Source organism: Centruroides vittatus, unplaced genomic scaffold, assembly GCF_030686945.1.
Source record: "Centruroides vittatus isolate TY-2023 unplaced genomic scaffold, ASM3068694v2 scaffold_1444, whole genome shotgun sequence".
Taxonomy (NCBI): Eukaryota; Metazoa; Arthropoda; class Arachnida; order Scorpiones; family Buthidae; genus Centruroides; species Centruroides vittatus.
In genome coordinates, this window is record NW_027122679.1 from 1,672,138 (window position 1) to 1,691,713 (window position 19,576).

A 19,576-nucleotide genomic window follows, 5' to 3' on the forward strand; every position below is an offset into this window, starting at 1 on the left:
GCAACTATAACGGTTCGGCATCCGCCGTTTTGACTTTTGAAGGCATAAAACTCTCTTAGTTCATAACACGCTACTGGTCCCTGGCATTAGGCCTTTCTATTGTGAACCTAACCTAGTTGGTCGGGTTGTTAGGCCTGCGTGGACTAAGAGGGGCTGTTAGTGCACGCAGAGCGAAAAGCAAAATGAAAAAAAAAATTAATTAACGATACCAAACTTTAAATGACTATAATTTATTTTAAAAATTTATATTAGTATGACAAATTTTATGTAAATATATTAGTATTCGTTTTATTCCATTATAAAATATAAGGAACGATTAGTATTAACTTCGACCGCTAGGTGAAATGTTGTCGGTTTTTTCGCGGAGGGAAACATGAATTCGCCTTTGTTACGGCGAAATCAAACGGAAAATATTTATCAATTTCATCAGGTTTTAAGAAAGAAATTGACATTTTGCTCGTACACGGAAAACCTTTTAGGTCTAGAAGAACAAGGAAAGTAAGAAATCGAAATGAATTGGCACTTAATTTTTATAACGTTGAGAATTAAAGTTTATTTAAATGTCAATCCTGGTTGAAGGTTGTAACGTCATCCCTGTGTGAAAACGAAATATTTTTTATAAAGTCACGTGTTTATATATGAAAACTTACTATTCTACTATATACTGTTTGATGGGTTGATAGCACGGTAAAATAATAAAAATGTATCGATTAACACATTGGTCAGGATGACATTAGTATTTAAAGAATAGAAATTACCTTTTCCTAATAAATCTTTTCGTAAATGTTTGTGTAATTTAATTCCACAACCTTGACTTAAAATTTCACAATTCTTCCTGTAGTTTTATTTGTAAGATGCCTTTGCACTTGCTTGCTTCATTGCATTGCAAATGAGCTTATAAGTTTGTAGGTTAAGAATTCATCTGTTTTCTTTGCATTGTATCATATTCGGTATTGCTCGCTCTACGTAATTTATATGGTATCACTAAATGTGATGAATCGTTATTAAACAGAGAACAGAGAGATGCTGAACTATCTAGTATCTATTGTAAGTGGATATTACAAGAAGACAGATAACATGTCACATTAAAACAAAATTAAACATATTTCTATATGTTAATTATAAATCAATTAAAGTTTACGATTTTATACTATATCAAGAAGACAATATCATTAATTGTGTAATGTTTATTTAACAGAATTTTGAAAGATCTTATAAATAGATCAATCAAATTGGGGGAAAGCAACTCCGTTCTACTTATTGGTCCCAGAGGAAGCGGAAAGACTGCGGTAAGTTTATAAATATTTGTTGTTGCTACACGAGTCGAAATTATCATCAAAATTAAACTAATAATAGATATTTTCAATCAATTTTTCGTTTTTTATATTCAGTATATGTATTTGAATCGGTGGCGTGCCGTGACATTTGATGATATGGAAGCTGTGTTTCTGTAAGAAGCCGACTTCCAGGGGCAATCAGTTAATTGTGCATCAGTGATGGCCTAGGGTCCATTCGTACGTGCATGGTGGCAGAAGAGACGTATCTGACAAAAACCGACAAAAAAGAAACATAAAATAAACATATACTATGTACAAAATAGTTTGCTTTAGGACAATCAGCTGTTCGAACATCCTGGGCGTCGATGTGGTTCTTCGATGGTCGATCAAAGGTGGCCCCGGGACAGTGAGTTGACAAGTCTGTAGGGCATGGGGAGACTTCCTCTGTTGGCGTTGGGAATATGGTCTAAGTCCAAAGTGGTGTGGATTACAGGTTGGCACAAAAGACGAGAAATTGTATTTTTGCGCATTGACACACGCGTTTTGGTTATTCGGAACATTAACCGAGTGTTAGGTGTCTCGATTGTTGGAGATTATATCAATCTCTGTTCTTTCTTTCATCCATTTTGATTGGTCGATCTCCCTCAATCATGCTTCCCGAGTGGTTGGTCCCTGGTTACTAAACGTAACGAGACTCTTACCTGGAGTGCAAGAAAAGTCAAAATCAAAGACGAATTCGATCTTCCGCCAATCATAGGACGACTTCCTTCCGCGATTTATGGTTTCTGCCTGGCAGTTTGATATAAACAATGGGTGTCCGACTACAAACGACTTTTACCTATGTTTTTTTAAACTAATAAATTTTTTTCTAAATTAACCGTTTTTTAGCGTCTTTCGTGACGGGTCAGACCTGTCCCGTACATGACATTTTCATAAAAGTTTTAAACAAATACTGGAAATGACAAAAATAAACAATTTATGTATTTTAGTTCTAAAATACAAATAATACATACATAATACAAATTGATATGATACAAACAATGATAGAAAAACTTGTTTTTTTAATTTTTTATAAACTAACTCTATGCGATGATTTTTTCTGCAAAGTCATTAATTACTTTATCGTAAAAGTCACTGGTCGTCGACTCCATCAACATATTTAAAAGCTCTTTTTCTATCGAAAGCAACGCTAGCGACGACAATTTTTCCTCCGACCGAGTGTTCCTGGCCAATGTATGAATTTGCTTTGTGGTCGAAAAACTGCGCTCAGCAGACCCACTGGTAGATGGTACCGTAAAAATTAACGATATTAAATCATATAATTCTTTTAGTACATCTTTGTTCGGATTGACATTAATTATAATATGTTTTATGTCTAAAAGTTACTTGTCAATATAGTCCGGACACGAATATAAATATTGCGATTCACTACGTAATTTAGATAAATCAAAACAATTTCCCATAAAATTTACTTAATTTAAAGAATTAAAACATGCTTGGAAAAATTGTTAATTTTATTATGAAAAACATCTAAAAGTGATAAAAATTCTAAAGATTTTATGTCTGAAAATCTGTCAATATAATTACAGTATAATTAAAAGAAAATTATAATTAAATACAGTATAACTTTGCAAAAAAACATACATAAAAGTAACATTGAATACTCTTTACTTTCTAAGTCTTAAACAATTCACTTAGTCAGATAGCTCTCTACCCAGTGGCTAAGGGATAGATAGAATCGTTGAAAGTGTTACACGTGTGTAGCTTCCACCAGCTAAACCGGCTGAGGTTGGTGCTCTGTAAAGCGCATGCGCCAATGCCCTCTGGCTGCTTTACACCATTCAGGTATTCTCGCCATGGAAACTGTCTCGTAAGCGCTTCCATTCCGCCACTGATATTCGAATATACAATAGCAATCTTATCGTTTTTTTCACATGTAGTATAGAAATTTGTAATAAGATACATAATGCAATTATAATAAAATATTAATTTTAATTAATTCAAAGTACGTTAAAATATGAAAATTTATATTTTAGAAAATACAAGGGAAGGTCATTGGAAGGTGGAAGCGGCACTTCCACTGCTTCCAATGACGGCACACCACTGATTTGAATTAATAATAATTACATTAAATAAATACGGTAAAGTTCAGATTGATTGATACCTGTTGAATTGAGGTTCCATGTTAAGTTTAATAAGGACTAAGCCAAAAGTTGAATAAGCTGTATGCATTAATACATCCAATTCTAGTTTATTTAATAATATACTAAGCATTCTGCATTATCTGAGGTATTTTTGAACCACGTTACTTTGGATAATTGGGACTTTAATGTATTTGTATTTTCTAACTTTTAATTATTATTTTTTTCATTTATTTTGCAATTTAATAATAAATCAGGTAATTAATATTAGTGCATAAGCTCGTCATTTCATTATTTATGTAGTATGATCTTTTTAATAATTTTTTCTATTTTTAATACTAAGCTATCCTCACTTGAACTTTTATCTATCCTGTAAAACCAATATTGATATCAGTAAAAATTAAATTAATTCAATACAAAGATTTTCAAGAGATTTTGTATATTAATATCGATTATTAATTAATAATTTTTTTACTTAGACATTAGAAAAAGTAAAGAAAGAGCTGTTTCAATTATCTGAATTAGCATCTAATTGTTTGCAAGTTAACTTAAATGGTAAGATTTAAAATTTTTTTAATAATCGTGTTACAAAAAGACTTTGTAGCCTAATTAAATGAAAACATAAGATTCACTACTTAAAACATAACATATAATAATGCATATTATACAGGTAACACATCTTGTGTTTAAATTATCTAGGTTCTTATAAATCAGTGTTATAATTCTAAATTTATATTAAATCATTATGGAATGTTTTTGAGAGTTTTAAGAAATGTATATTTTCATCATATAAATAATATAGTCATGTTGACATTTGTCAGATTGGCTCATTTGGCAGAATATCGGATTGGTTTTCCTAAGGTTGGCACCCAAATCATCATTTCAGAATTGCCACGTATAGGACCAGCCAATAAATCCATGCAACTTTTGTTGATAGATAGCAGTAAACATTATGAAAAGCAAAAAACTAGTTTAAATTTTGAATGCTTTCAACCATTTGAAACTGACGTTTCAACATTCATTTTTTTTTTTCAAAAAAGCACTAAGATTGGTTATGTTTTATGTGTTTGATATAAGCTGAAAGATGCAAAACAAGAATTTTCAGTATATTATGCTTTTGTATTTTAAAAAAAGGCATAAACACAGTGCAAACGTATAAAAAGAAATATAAATAAACAACAACTAACCCATTATATATAAAGACCAATAACTGCCAAATTATCGGGCTAGCAAATGGCTATAGTAATATTAATAATTTAAGTTAATTTGGTACTAGAGTTAGGCGTTAGGCGCCATCTCTTGCTAAATTTAATAATTAGAATTTTAATTAAATAATTTAAATAAATTTAGGCTTAACTGGAAGAAAAGAATCGGCCCGAAGCGGGATTCGAACCCGCAACTTCTGCTATCCGTGCAGACACGTTACCAGTTACGGCTACCGGACCCTATATCAACTGGAGGGGGAGGATCGGACCGAAGGTCCGGGTAGCGTAACTGGTAACGTGTCTGCACGGATAGCAGAAGTTGCGGGTTCGAATCCCGCTTCGGGCCGATTCTTTTCTTCCAGTTAAGCCTAAATTTATTTAAATTATTTAATTAAAATTCTAATTATTAAATTTAGCAAGAGATGGTGCCTAACTCTAGTACCAAATTAACTTAAATTATTAATATTACTATAGCCATTTGCTAGCCCGATAATTCGGCAGTTGTTGGTCTTTATAAAAAGAAATATGTGGTATATGATGAGATGTCTTAAAAGAACGTATGCCAGAAGTGGTTTACGTCTCGTTCTGGAGATTTTTCTGTCTGAGACGCATTGCATTCGGGCCAGCCACAAGCAATTGACACTGGCAAAGTGAAGGAGCTAATCGACACCAATCACACTACATGACATAAGAGATTGCAGACATTCTCCAAATGTCTAAATCGAGCATGGAAAATCATCTGCATCAATCTGGCTGTGTTAGCAAGCTCAATGTTTGTGTTCGGCACAAATGACTGAAACAAATTTCCATCAGCAATTCATTAAAAAATCTGAGGAAAGAGATACATTTCTAAAGCAGATGATAATGGGTAATGAGAAGTGAATCACGTACAAGAATATTCAATATGATCATTGCATGGCAAACAACCACAAACTACTTCAAAGGCAGGGCTTCACCTAAACAAAATCATGCTCTTGATTTGGTGGGACTGGAAGAATGTTGTGTTTGAGTTGCTTCCAATAAACAGAGTAATCAATTTGGATGTGTACTGTGGCCAACTGGTCAAACTGAATGCAGCTGTCTACAAGTGTCTGGAATTAGTAAACTGGAAGAGCAGAGTCTTCAGTTTACCAATTCCAGACAACAGACCTCATTTGTGTTTGCAAATCCAGCAAAATTGTTGGAGCTGGGGAGGAGGTCTTGACACATGTTCCTCATTTACTGGATATTACCCCCCTCTGATTCCACCTGTTTTGTTCTCTTCAAAATTTTGTAAATGGGTGGCATTTGTTTCTGAGGAAGGCATTAAACAGAACTTGCAACAGTTTTTTGCCAAGAAAGATTGGAAGTTCTTTGAGCAAGGAATTATAGAGATACCCAGAAGACGACAAACAATAAATGAAATGGCCTGTACCTTACTGAATAAAGCTATTGCTTTCTCTGAAAAACCTATCTTCTAGTTACACATTAAAAAAACTGCACTTTAAATCTTGGATACTTGTTTACTAGACTTGAGGGCTAGATTAGGACATTTGAAACTGTAACTGGCATTGCCAAATTTACTTCTCCTAAGTAAACATTTGTTCAATTAATTTATATATATATAATTAAGATTAGCATTACTGCAATTCCATCAATGTGTGTATAGAATATTTTTAAATATTTGGGGGGATAAAAAGTAACTTTTAAAAGTCAATCACACAGACAAATATTATATTGTGGAAATGAAAGTATACAGGATTTCTCCACAAGCCAATATGCTATTTTTTAATGAAATTGCCCATCCTGATCGAGCTTTTGTTGCAACATGCAACAAGCTTGTTCATTCCATCATCAAAAAATGCGTTCCTGTTGCTACAGCCATCTAGCAACAACAACTTTCACTTCTTTATTAGTAGCTAAGTGGCAACCACACATGTTTCTTCAAATGTGAGAAAATGTGAAAATCAGGAGCCAGATCCATGCCATTGTTTGGAACCTGAAGAAGGCCATTAAATATAGCCAAAAACATTAGTTAGATTAAAGAAATTGCTAGAAAAAGAGTGGAAGGTTTTATAATACTTACTGACATTACCAGTGTTTAGATTCATTCTAATATTTTCATTGATTTTGATAATATCTAAGTGCTCATATAGTTTTCTTTTTATAATATTTTTTCTTTTTTGAGAATTTTGACAGTGTCTAGCTGAGATGTGGCAACCAGCATGATTGCAGTGGGTGGTGACCACTGAGTTAAAGTGATTATACTTTACTACTATGTTTATATGCTCTCTTATTATAGTTTTCGATGATCTTCCGGTCTCTCCACATAATAATGTTCTGGATGACAAGTACAAGCAAAGTTATAGACCAAATTATTAGTTAATAATAAATTGATTTTTTTTTATTAGCTGTTTTTTTAGTTTTTAAAATGTTATTTTTATTATTCATTGTGGGAGCTAGAACAATATTGTATGGTGTAAATACTTCTTTTGTTTTCAAAAATGATGGGAATATAATGTAAGGATTTGTAAATTAGTTGTGTCTGGTGTATGATTTGTTTAGTATTGAGATTGTTCAGCCAATTATCAATAACTCTGTTATGGTAGTTGTTTAACTGAAAGATACTATGTATATGTTTTACTTTACTGTTTTGGTTTATTATATTATTAGTACAGGCTTTAATTTTGTTTAAATAAATATCGAAAATATTCTTTTTATGTACATAAGTAAAAATTTAGTAAGCTGGAGTAAAAATTAATTACCTTTCCAACATCACAGGGTTTAATGTACTTTTAATGTAATGTACTAATGTACAGGGTTTAGTGATTAGTATATTTTAATTTACTTAATTTTTTTTTAAACTTATTTTAGTTTTACTAGTTTTAACCCTTTTACTTGGTTGGTTTTTTAAAAAACATTGTTATTCCAGTAGTCACACATCTGGAGTCATTGCATTGACTCCCCGCCAGGTTAAAAAGTCATCGACTGACTACATACACAGAAATTAGAGTTGCCAATTTTTGGGGGTCGATTTCTCTGCCCTGAAGTAATTCCAAATATCTCATTTCAAAGAAAATTGTTTTCTTAGGTAATATGCAAAATTTTGACATTTGCTATAAAGCAGTTGCTGAAATATAAGCAATTGAATAGTGCAAAAATCATCAAAAAAGATGTATTTTCTTCTTGTCCTTTTTTTCCTTCATCCGGCATTGCAGACACTCTTAGAGAAAAAACTACTGGGTCTAGAAAGCTCAAATTTTAAACTTAAGTCTTTTGCATTATCAATGATGTGCTGGCGAAACTTCCTGGTCAATAGGTCAAAATTCATAGAGGTTTCCCATAGAGCTAATTCAGATGTACGGCTTAATTTTATGCTTATAAAGATAAAATTTCATGGAAACAAATGAATTTTTTATTCAAATTGTTACTCAGAATTACAAAAGCTCAAATTTATGCCAATTAAAACTTATATAACAATTTTTCTAAACAGCATATCAAAAGCATTGGTTGGCATTGACTGAAATGAATATAGAAAGCATTTGGTCGGCGGTGCATTCACTTGCCAAGCCCCGATCGGATCATAAGTCGTCGTCTAGACTCCCAAGTGTCAGCAATCGTCTGAAATGGAAGTGGATTCACCCACATCACCACCTTACTCAATTCCTAAGTGAGCATGGATGTTTCAATGCCTACTTACACAGATTTCATAATAGTAACACGGACTGTTGTCCTGTCTGCGGTATTCGTGATGGGGTGTACCACTACCTCATTCACTGTCCTATGCTTGAGGACGCCCATCATCCCCTTTACCAGATGATTGTTGATAGTGGGGCCGATTGGTCTTGCAAGTTGGAACTTTTAGTGTCTGAAAAAAACAACTTTCATCTTCTTCAAGAACTGATCAAACTCTACATTGCTAGAAGTAGTATCACCTAGGCGTATTGTGTTTGTACCACCATCCATTTCCTAATACATATCATGTTTTTGGTTGTTGTTGCCCAGCATCTTCTTTGTCTTGTAAATACATGATCTTGTTTATTATTTTGCCTGTTTTTTTTACTTTTTTTGTTTTTATTTTATTACTTTTTATATAGGTTATCTGTTCTTATGTGTCGGCATGGATCTTCAATGTATATGTACAGCATTCCCGATTGTGCCTAGCAGTGTCGAGATCTAATAAAGATTATTTGTCTGTCTGTCTTGACGTAATTATGCAATTATTAAACAAAAACATTTGAGATGTAAAAAAATTGCACCAAGTAAAAATTCGTGACAATTTAGATGACAGTCAAAATTTTTCTTAGGAGTTTTTCTTTGATAAAGATAAGCCTGGCGCTTGGAAGAAGTACCCACAAGATTTTTACCTATATTATTGTTTTCTACATTTTGCCTCCAAGCACCAAGCTTATCTTTACCAAAGAAAAACTTTGACCGTCATCTAAATTGTCATAATTTTTTAATCGGTGCGATGTTTTTTACGTCTCAGATGTTTTTATTTGGATAAATATTATTTCAGGTTACCTTATTTTTTCTTGAGTTTTAAAGTATGTAAAAAATATAAATAATCATTAATTTTAATGTAATTTATTACACAGTATTAACAATTGTATAAAAAAAAACCAAAGAGGAGCAAATAGCTTGAAATGCATATTTACCCTGCTGTATAAAAGTAATATGTTGTGTAAAATAAAGTGTACTTTATTCATCAAGTGTGTTTCTTGTGTGATATGTTCTACACAGCACATTTTTTGTGCTTTTTCCAACCTGTAAAGTTAATTTTCGATCGCTCTGCATATAAAGCAAAACTACTAAATGATTATGTATAAGTTCCTAAAATATTTTATGTATTTAATAAATTTAAATTGTAGGTTTAATTCATACTGATGACCAGATAGCATTAAGAGATATCATCCTTCAGTTACAGTTAGAGAATAAAATAGAAGAAACACCATTGGTAAGTAATTTGTTTAAATTACTTATTCTAATTCAAAATAGTCTTTTAAATTATTTAATTTATTTTAGAGGAGTTTTGCTGATACATTGTCGTTTTTATTGGAAGTCTTAAAGAGTGGTAAGTGTTAATTCGTTGATTAATGATATTGAATTTTTAGTAATAATAACTATGTATCAAAGTAAATAAATTAGAATCTTCTGGAAGAAAATAGCTGACCTGGGGCGAGGCTTGAACCCGCACCCTCCGCTTGCTGTGTGGTGCACTACCAATTGTACCACCCGGACCCCAAGCCAGCCTTCACTTGGCGCAATTGGTAGCACACTGCACGGCAAGCGGAAGCTGCAGGTTCAAGCCCCCCCGGGTCAGTTATTTTCTTCCAGATGATTCTAAATTATTTATTAAATTATTAAAATTATAATTATTAATTTAGATAAGAAATGACACCTAAATAAAATTGTTCTATCTGGTACATTTGCTTTTGTTTTTTAAGTATTTACAAGAATTAAAACAATTGAAATCTGTAATTGATTCCATTTTATAGATAAGATAATCCGTCTCTGCATAGAAATAGTCATTATATTTAATTGAAAATTACATATAAACAAATTATAAGTTTTTACAGTTACAGTGGTTCCTCCAGAAGTACTGAAAAATTCCACAAACTTGTGTTGATACAAGGTGTCCGAAAAGTTACTGTGCAGTGAGAAATTTGTAACAAGATTAAAGCTATGCATATGGCATTGCATATTAAACCTACAAGTCATACACCATTTCCACTTTTCTCTCAAGCTTCACTTTCTTCGCTTTGCTCTGTGAGTGAGAAGTGACGTAAGTCGTATGTCACTGCTCACTCCCGGACATTCTAGAATTTGGACTACAGTTTTTGGAAGCTCTCTGCTGATCACGTAATCTCTCGTGGAATCTGGCCCGCTAGGTCTCCAGTCCTCACTCCTGGGGATTTTGGGCCATCGGGTGGATATTTCTGGCAAGTGCCAGAAATATCCACCCGATAGAAGAAACTGCAATATTGAAGGTAAAACTTTACTTAAACCGTTTTCACTACATGGTAACCTTTCAGACACCCTGTGTAACCTCAATGATAAGATAATTCAATTTATTCAAAATGCTTGAATTAAACTGTTTCTTCATTGAAGTCACGTACATTAAAATATTTCTAGAAATTTAAAACGTTTTATAATTGCTTTATAGTAATTATGTATATAGCTATTGTTAAATTGCCAATTTCAGAACTTTTTAAGTTCATATTTGATTCGATTAAAAAATAATAATTATTATGTTATTTGATCTTTTTAATACTCTTGTTTTCATTCTAGGTAATCAAAATAGCAAATGTATTTTATTTACTTTGGACGAATTTGATTTGTTTTGCCAACATAAAAATCAAACATTATTATATAATATTTTTGATGTTTCGCAATCTGCGAGAGTCCCTGTTGTCATCGTAGGCCTTTCTTGTCGATTGGTTAGTTTAAATTAATTTTGTTACGACTATTTCATTTGAACTTATCGATTCGATTTATTTCAGGACGTAATGGGCTTATTAGAAAAACGCGTGAAATCTCGTTTCTCTCATCGCACCCTGTATTTTTTCAACAAATTGAACTTTAAGGATTATATGAAAATAGCAGAAGATTTACTTACACTTCCAAGGGATTTTCCTACACCTAAATTTAGAAAGGATTGGAATACTCATGTTAAGGTATGTAAAATAGTTTCTATCAGGTAACCAAAAAAGTTCTGTCGTTTTTTGTTGAAAGAAAACAAACATAAAAATGTATAGGAAATAACACAATTTATTCATGAAAATAATCACCCTCACATTCTATAACCTTTTCCCAACGGGAAACAAACTTATAAATTTCGTTTTTATAAAAGTCATGATCTTTAGAGTTGAAAAACTTCTCTAACTCCATTTCCATAGCCTCTCTATTTCTGAACTGTTGATTTCACAGATGATTATCTAGGCTTAAAAATAGGTGATAGTCAGAAGGGCTAATGTCAAGGGAATAAGGAGGGTGCAAAAGAAGTTTCCATCCAAGGGTCTGAATTGTGTCAGAGGTCACACGCGCAACATGAGGCCTATAGCATTATCGTGTAGGAAAAGAATGCCTTTCCGGTTCACTAAAGCTGGCTGTTTTTTCAAAAGTGATTGGTGAGCTCGACGGAGTTGGTCACTGTAGACGTTAGCACTAATAGTCTGGTCAGATGGTATAAGTTCATAGTGAACAATTCCATTTGCAGTCCACCGTACGCACAATATTGGCAGGTGTCAATTGATGAAGTATCCATTTGCTGAGCTTGTAAACTTTCCTGATACTATGCAAATGTAGACGGACAGTTTCATCATTTATGGAGAACCTTCGTGCTAACATCTGACAAGTTTGAGCAGAATCATCTTCGATTGCAGCCTGTAATTCGTCATCATTAATGACATATGGCCGCCCTTCTCGTGGCGCATCTTTAAGCGACTCATCGCCGGAAGAAAATTTTCTAAACCTTCTTTGGGTGGTGCGAATGCTGACAGAACCTTGTCCGAAAGCCTGGCATATTTTTTGAGCCGTTTGCACAGCATTTGTTCCAAGTTTAAACTCATACAACATACAAGCACGAATTGTAGAGTTTGGAGTACTCATCTTCCAGTCAATTTTTATAATATTAAGAGATAACCTTTCCGCTTCTCTTTATGTAAGATGAGTCGGCATTAAATCTTGATTAACATATTGCTGGAATTTTAGTGCCATCTATTGTGTATTGCATGTAGCATTCTTTAAACTTTGTAGTTTCACAAAAAACGACAGAACTTTTTTGGTTACCTGATATGTAATATTAGCTTAGGAACATGCAAAATAAATAGAGATGGAAACAGAAAATGTAGAAATATTTTTTGAAATTTTTACCAGTATGAAGTAGAAAATTCATTAAAGTCAATTTTTACTTTTTGGATGCTTTTTATCAGTCCAACCAGTGACCACATAGTGACAGTGTAACCACATAGTATATTTTTGTTCAGATAATGACAGCAAGTATTATACATGTGTTCAAAACTTAAGGATGGATGGCATTTGTATATGAATAGAGACAATGGTAGACAAATGTAGACAAATATGGCAAGAACTGTATTACTCAATGTCTAATGCAGGATAATACACAACAACTTATAGGATTAGGGCAATAAAATTAAGTCAAGATAAACACACTTAACACACCAAAAACCATCAACAAAGAATTATTTTAATAAAAAAACATAAAAACAAATGTTTTCAACTGTATTAGATGGTCATCTTTACTTTTCTTAAATGAAGCATTAACAGAAACCTGAAGATGACCATTTAATATGGTGGAAAATGTTTGTTTTTGTGATTTTTTTACATTAAAATTATTCTTTATTATTGGTTTTTGGTGTTTTAGTGTGTTTATCTGTACTACGTACTGTACATCCAGTATTCTGTTGCTGAGAAAAATACATACAGTAGTTGGCCGTAGATGGAGAATTGACGGAAAATGCTTACTGGTACCCGTCAATATGGATTATGTCCGTGTTGAACTGCAATGCAGCACTTACAACATTGCAACAGGCGTGTTGCCAAGCAAGTCTGTGACAAACCTGCTACAATTTACCAATCTTGACGTATCGTTTTTCTAGTTATTGCCACTAGCAATTGTATTTGCTCTTAAGTTTTTGACATGTGTTTTCTAACTAGTATATGTGAGAAATCTAAGAATTTATTGAAAATGTTTTATCAATAATATCCATGTTTATCTAGTTTTAAAATCGTGTGTAAAGATAATTCGTTTAAATGTGGTACACGAATAGTAAATTGATTTTATATTTGTGTGTATATGTGATTTTATATGTATTCTCTTGACCAAGTGTGTTCTTGGGTTTAAAGTAATTTTGTTCTGAATCTGTTGTCTGTTCATTGCAGGAAATTTTGCAAGATAAAACAGTCTCAAATGCTTTCCAAAGATTATATAATACATCAAATGATATTAGAGCTTTAAAAAAATTTTTGGTATGTTTAAAATAATTCAATACTTATTCAGAAATTTAAATTTTTTTTTTTAATGACAAAACCATATTATCTGTTTTTAAGATATATCCTGTAAGTACAGTTGATGAAACTCATCCTTACATGGAAGCCAGTAATTTTCTAGATTCACAAGCCATACAAATCTTGGATTCAAAGGCAGTAATGCTACATGGTAAATTATCTATTTTAAATTCATATTTTATTTAACACATAGAACACAAATGTGTATTATTGTGTAAACAGATAAAACATTTATAAAAATTTAATCAGCATTATTCTACATAAAAGGATTAAAATATTTAATATTAAATTAAGATGAACGACATTTTTAACCCAAAGAAAAAGATTGACTCTGTTACGTGACTTTATATTCTTGTGGTGTGAGAAGGACAAATCCTAACATTAGTGTTGTCTTCTGTTATGAAGAATTATTTTTAAAATATTAACATAATGTAATTAGTTTATTTTTTTAACTCTTATTAATTATCAAATTAAACAAGAGAGGGCCTTGTAGAAGTCACTGTTTATCGAGTGTTTTTGAGAATTATGTTCTCACTGTCAGAACATTCTAAATGATGAATAAAATGACTCAGAGTATGAAAGCCAAAGATAACGGCTCATAATTAACATGTAAATAACATTCCAATGGTGAGAATGTTGACTCCTTGATAATATGAGGGAAAGTCATTAATTAAAAGGAATTATATTATAATGGACTTGAACCCAATGTTTTCCCCAAATTTGCTAGATGATATTACAAAGCAGTTATCCAAGCACGTATTACCTGCTCGTGTTGGCAACCTGTTATAGGCACGTGCGATGTCATATCAAAGATGGCCATCCAGCTGTCGTAATCCACTGTTGAGGAGGTGCAAAAGTGCTATACGTTTTTTGTGGTCAGAAGTTATGAAAATTGTAAAATTTATTGTAGGATGCTGGATAACTGGATCAGTAAGAAGATAGTTGTTTAAGCCAACATATGGTGTACGAGTGGGTCCAGAGATTTGAGAAGGGCAGGTGCATTGTCTGTGATAAGAACCAATAAGATTGACCGACAACTGTTGCAACAGACACATTCGAAGTGCAGATTTATACAGGAATTCTGGAAAATCAAAATTGTTGACATCTCTGCAGAATTTAAGACAACCCATAGCTGCGCATACATTATTATTCACAATGACCTCAAGTACAGGAAATTTGCAGTAGACTGGTAAGAAAGGAGCCGAAACCAGTCTGAATGAAATTCTGTGATAAATTTCATTCATTATGATATCTTCCAACCTCAGAAAACATATAACACCTAATTGCTCTTTGATACCACATTCTGACAGTTGGACACTCATCTTCGATACAACATTGCACACGCAAACATGAGCGGGTAATGTGTGCTTAGATATGGTCCTTGTAATATCCTACAAATTTCAGGGAAACATTGGTTTCATGTCAATTATACTAAAATTGTCTTTAATTACTAACTTTCCCTTTAATAAACCTAGAAGTTTTCCTCCTGTTTTATTTAATATCCCTTTAAATATTTGATGAATCAAAATGTATTTCAAAAACTAAAAATGTAATTGCAATTATCAATATTTATTTTGCTCTATAAAATAGTATTTTAAATCTTAATATATATATTGTCATCTATTAAAAACCTTAACTACTGTAAACTCAAAAATTACTACAAAATAAGAATTTGGAGCTACTTTATAATTTGTTATTGTAATGTTAACTTGTTTTAATATACATCATTTTATTAAATGTAAATTTTTACCGTTATTGATGATTTTAAATTGTAATGTTTTATTTCTACAGGTTTATCTATATTAGAGTTTTGTCTTGTAATCACTATGATGCACTTAATATCTGCACATGAGGGAGAGTCAATTAATTTTGAAATTGTTTATAATGGTAAGAATGTTTTTTTGGACATTTTTATGACATAAGATCTTTCTTAAATTACATTATGATTATATATTGCTCAAAGAAATAAAGCTTGGAAGATTGGTTCATTTTCATATACAGTCAAACCTGTTTTTGTGCGATTTGTTTTGTGTGATTTTTTGTGCGGGGTATATGAATTTCAATCAAACTGGTATACTGCACAAAAATAATTGCACAAAACACATTGCACGTGTAAAAAATCGCAAAAAAAAGACCGCACAAAAACAGGTTTGAGTGTACAATGAAACCTGTATCAACTGGATCTGTACGGTGTCAAATGTTTTTTCAGATTTGACAGATTCCATTTTGAACAAATTTTTTTAACACAGAAAATTGCCGTGTTACTAAGAATTTTTCCCCTGTAGGAAGGTTTCCATTTTATTAAGGTTCCATTTTGAATAGGTATTACTGTATCAAAATGTGATTGAATATCAGAACTTAATACACATATTAGTTCTGTTTCTAAGTTTATATCAACAATGTTAGATCTTTACTTTGACTCAAGTCATTCTTGTTGAAAATGTTGATTTGTGAACTCATGTTGAACCAAACAGATATTTTAAAAAAATTAATTTTATCACTAGAAGATTCTTGACGATTAAAATATATTTTCGCATCTCGGTAGCCGTATAATTCCACCAAACTTTTAACTCTTCTGCATTTTGCAGTGAAAGCACGTTGTTTTCCAGTCTGCATTTATCTAAATACAGAATAGCAACAAGCCCTGTGTCCTCATTTAAAGATTTTTCATGATTCATTCAACTTTGATAATTCAAAACTCCCTTTAAATTTATTGAATTCTAGAAAATCTGATTGCAATTTGTCTGATAAATTTTTTTGGCTACTCCAAGCAAGTTTTCCAATTCCTGTTGAAAATACCACAACCTTTATTTTTGTGCAAAAAAGCTCTTCACTTTTTAAAATGAGTGCAATCATTATTTTTATTTTGTGTTAAATGACGATTCATTTCAGAATTGAATGGAGTAATATAATTCTCTTGATTGCACATGATTTAACCCGAATTCTCACATTAAGTTCAACTGAGTTAATTGTTACACCTGTCAAAACATATTAATTGCATCGTGCATGCAGTAGTGGACTCTTAATCTCCGAAAATCTTTTTGGTGTTTTCAACAAGAAATCTTATAATTTCAGGAGGAAGAGAGAGATCTTTCTGATCTTGCAAATGTGTAGAATGATCTTCAAATTCGACTTTCTCTACCATTTCAACAAACTGACAATGATTAAATCAGCAGCTGAATTCCCTTAATTTACTATCGGCTTTTAAGTCTTTTAATATATTGGTTTCAAACATTCAAACAAACAGATTTTCTTGATGCAAAATGCAATGAAAAGAAAACAACACAGTTCTTACATTAAACTGTTCCAAATATTGTTTTGGGAGAGAAAGAAATTATGTAAATGCTTCCAATTATTGCAGATGCATCATCAGTTCTAACAGAAGCTAATTTTTTTTACAACATAACAGGAAAGCGTCGAATAAATCCAGTTTCAAAGTTTGACCCGACAGGTAGAGAGGGAAGGGATTTCTTTGTGAATTGTAAAGTCGGGGAGTACCGGAGTACGTGGCCAACCTAAAAAATTCATTTTGCCACATTGGTGACATTGCGTATTCCAATATGGTTTTACATGTTGGTGTTTTACATATTCCAATATTATTCAAACAGCCATCTATATGCATAATGTCTTCTTTTTCCTTATTTTATTTATATTGGTATTTGTTTTATTTGATTTTTTTTCACTTGTTACAGAATATAACAAATTCAAATTTGCCACTTGTTTATATCTAATTCTCTAAGTGAATGGCTGTCGGAGTGGCCACCTCCGATATAAAGTATTTATTATTTTCTAAGAAACACTCAAAATAACAATAGAAAATTTGAAAGAATGGCAGCAGTCAAATCTCGGTGGTGCCATTCTTTTGAGAGTTACTTACATTGCCATAATTACTTGGTAAATGTGTGCGTTTCTAAAGAAGTCACCAGAAAAGAACATGATGCTTGTTTTGAATGTCTGTCATTTTATTTTTTATGCTTTGTGTGTAATTTTATTACGTTTTCTGTCAATATGACCACTAATTTGGCTATTAATGACTTATCTCACACACACACACCACATTAATTATATACACAGATTAGTAGTAGCCAAATTAGTAGCTGTATTGATAGAAGAGAAAATACGAGGCGTGTTTTTAAAGTAAGTACCGTTTTAATATAACGCCGCTGGAGCGCTGCAGTCAGCACTTACTGCATGCGCGCTGTGTACCTACATCTGTTGGGAAGCCACAAACGCCATTACGGAGCCAGTCAACTGTGTTTACTGTTGTTTGCATGTTATTGAAATGCCGCCGCTCATTGAGAATCCCGCCGACTGCGAAGTGCGTGCCGTTATTCGTTTTCTCAGTGCTAAAGGCTCGAAAGCGGCTGAAATTCATCGCCAAATCAGTGAAGTTTATGGCAAAAGCGTTATGAGTGATGGAATGGTACGAAAATGGGTTAGGGCCTTTAGTAATGGCCGCACAAACATTCACCATGAGGAACGAAGTGGGCGACCTTCAGTCATTATCGACGATTTGATTGAAAAAGTGGACTGTAGAGTGAAAGAGAACAGATGATTCACGATTTCATCTTTATCTAAAGAGTTTCCTGTAGTTTCAAGAAGTGTTCTCTATGAAATTGTGACCAGACGATTAAATTATCGGAAGTTGTGTTCCCGTTGGGTGCCGAAAATGTTGACGGAGGAGCACAAAACCAAACGTTTGGCCAGTGCATTGACTTTTCTTGAGCGCTACAGTGACGAGGGAGATGATTTTTTAAGCCGTATTGTTACAGGCAATGAAACGTGGGTAGCCTACATTACACCGGAATCGAAGCAACAATCCATGGAATGGCGACATTCATCATCTCCAAGGAAAGTCAAGTTCAAGCAAACAATTTCTGCTCAGAAAATCATGTGCACGGTGTTTTGGGACAGAGTGTTGCTTGTTGATTTTTTGCCTCATGGTGAAATGATCAATTCAGCTGCATACTGTTGAGACTTTTAAAAAACTGCGCCGTGCAATACAAAACAAAAGGCGGGGCTTACTGAGCAAGGGTGTCGTTTTGCTCCACGATAATGCTCGTCCACATACGGCAAATCAAACTCGAGACCTAATCACATCATTTGGCTGGGAACAATTAGACCACCCTCCATACAGTCCCGACCTAGCGCCGAGTGACTATCATTTGTTTCTGCATTTGAAGAAGCATCTGGCAGGGCAGCGCCATAACAATCACGACGAAGTCAAAACGACCATTCTGCAGTGGTTGTCTCATCAGGCGGCAACATTCTTTGAGGATGGAATACAAAAGCTGGTCCCACGATACGATAAGTGTCTCAATATTAATGGGAATTATGTAGAAAAGTAGTGTAAAATATGGGCTTTCACATAAATAAAAATTTTGTTTAAAATGTTTGCTTGTTTTTTTTATATTTCAAAACGGTACTTACTTTAAAAACACATCTCGTATAATAATAAAAGGATGTGAAGCATTTTATAACAAGTAATTTTTATTTATATCTTTAATAAAATAACAAATCATTGAAATATATATATATATTTTTTTAAGAATTTCAGAAGTATGTACAAAAAAAGGCATCATTGCAGCATTTTGAAAGGCCAGTTGTTTTTAAGGTTATTGTCATTTTGAACTTTCTTTTTAACTTATAAAAAAAAAACTTTAATTATTTAGAAATTGGCTTTATTTCCATAGGCATTCGAGCACTTACTAGCCATAGAACTTATAAAAATCAAGCCCAGCAATTCTCGTAACATCAGAAAAAATTACGCCACGGTGGAAGTTCTCTTAGAACCGTCTCAAGTGAGAGAAGCGCTTCAGAGATACCCAAATTTACCCACCGAACTTCAGCAGTGGGCTTCCACCGTGCCGATATTTACATTTTAAACTGTACAAAAATTATTTTATATATCAGATTTTAGCAAATTAAATAAATTTTTATACAA

The 19,576-nt window shown here is 32.7% G+C and overlaps 1 protein-coding gene across 1 annotated transcript; it reads left to right on the forward strand.

Moving 5' to 3' along the window:
- Window positions 1–347: 347 nt before the first annotated feature.
- Window positions 348–19,576, forward strand: Orc4 (origin recognition complex subunit 4). Its single transcript, XM_067284648.1, has 12 exons — window positions 348–498; window positions 1,199–1,289; window positions 3,898–3,973; window positions 9,474–9,559; window positions 9,628–9,676; window positions 10,894–11,042; window positions 11,106–11,279; window positions 13,507–13,593; window positions 13,675–13,783; window positions 15,424–15,519; window positions 19,182–19,246; window positions 19,326–19,576. The coding sequence occupies exons 1-12, from the start codon at window positions 374–376 to the stop codon at window positions 19,515–19,517; spliced, it is 1,299 nt and encodes a 432-aa protein (XP_067140749.1). The 5' UTR covers window positions 348–373; the 3' UTR covers window positions 19,518–19,576.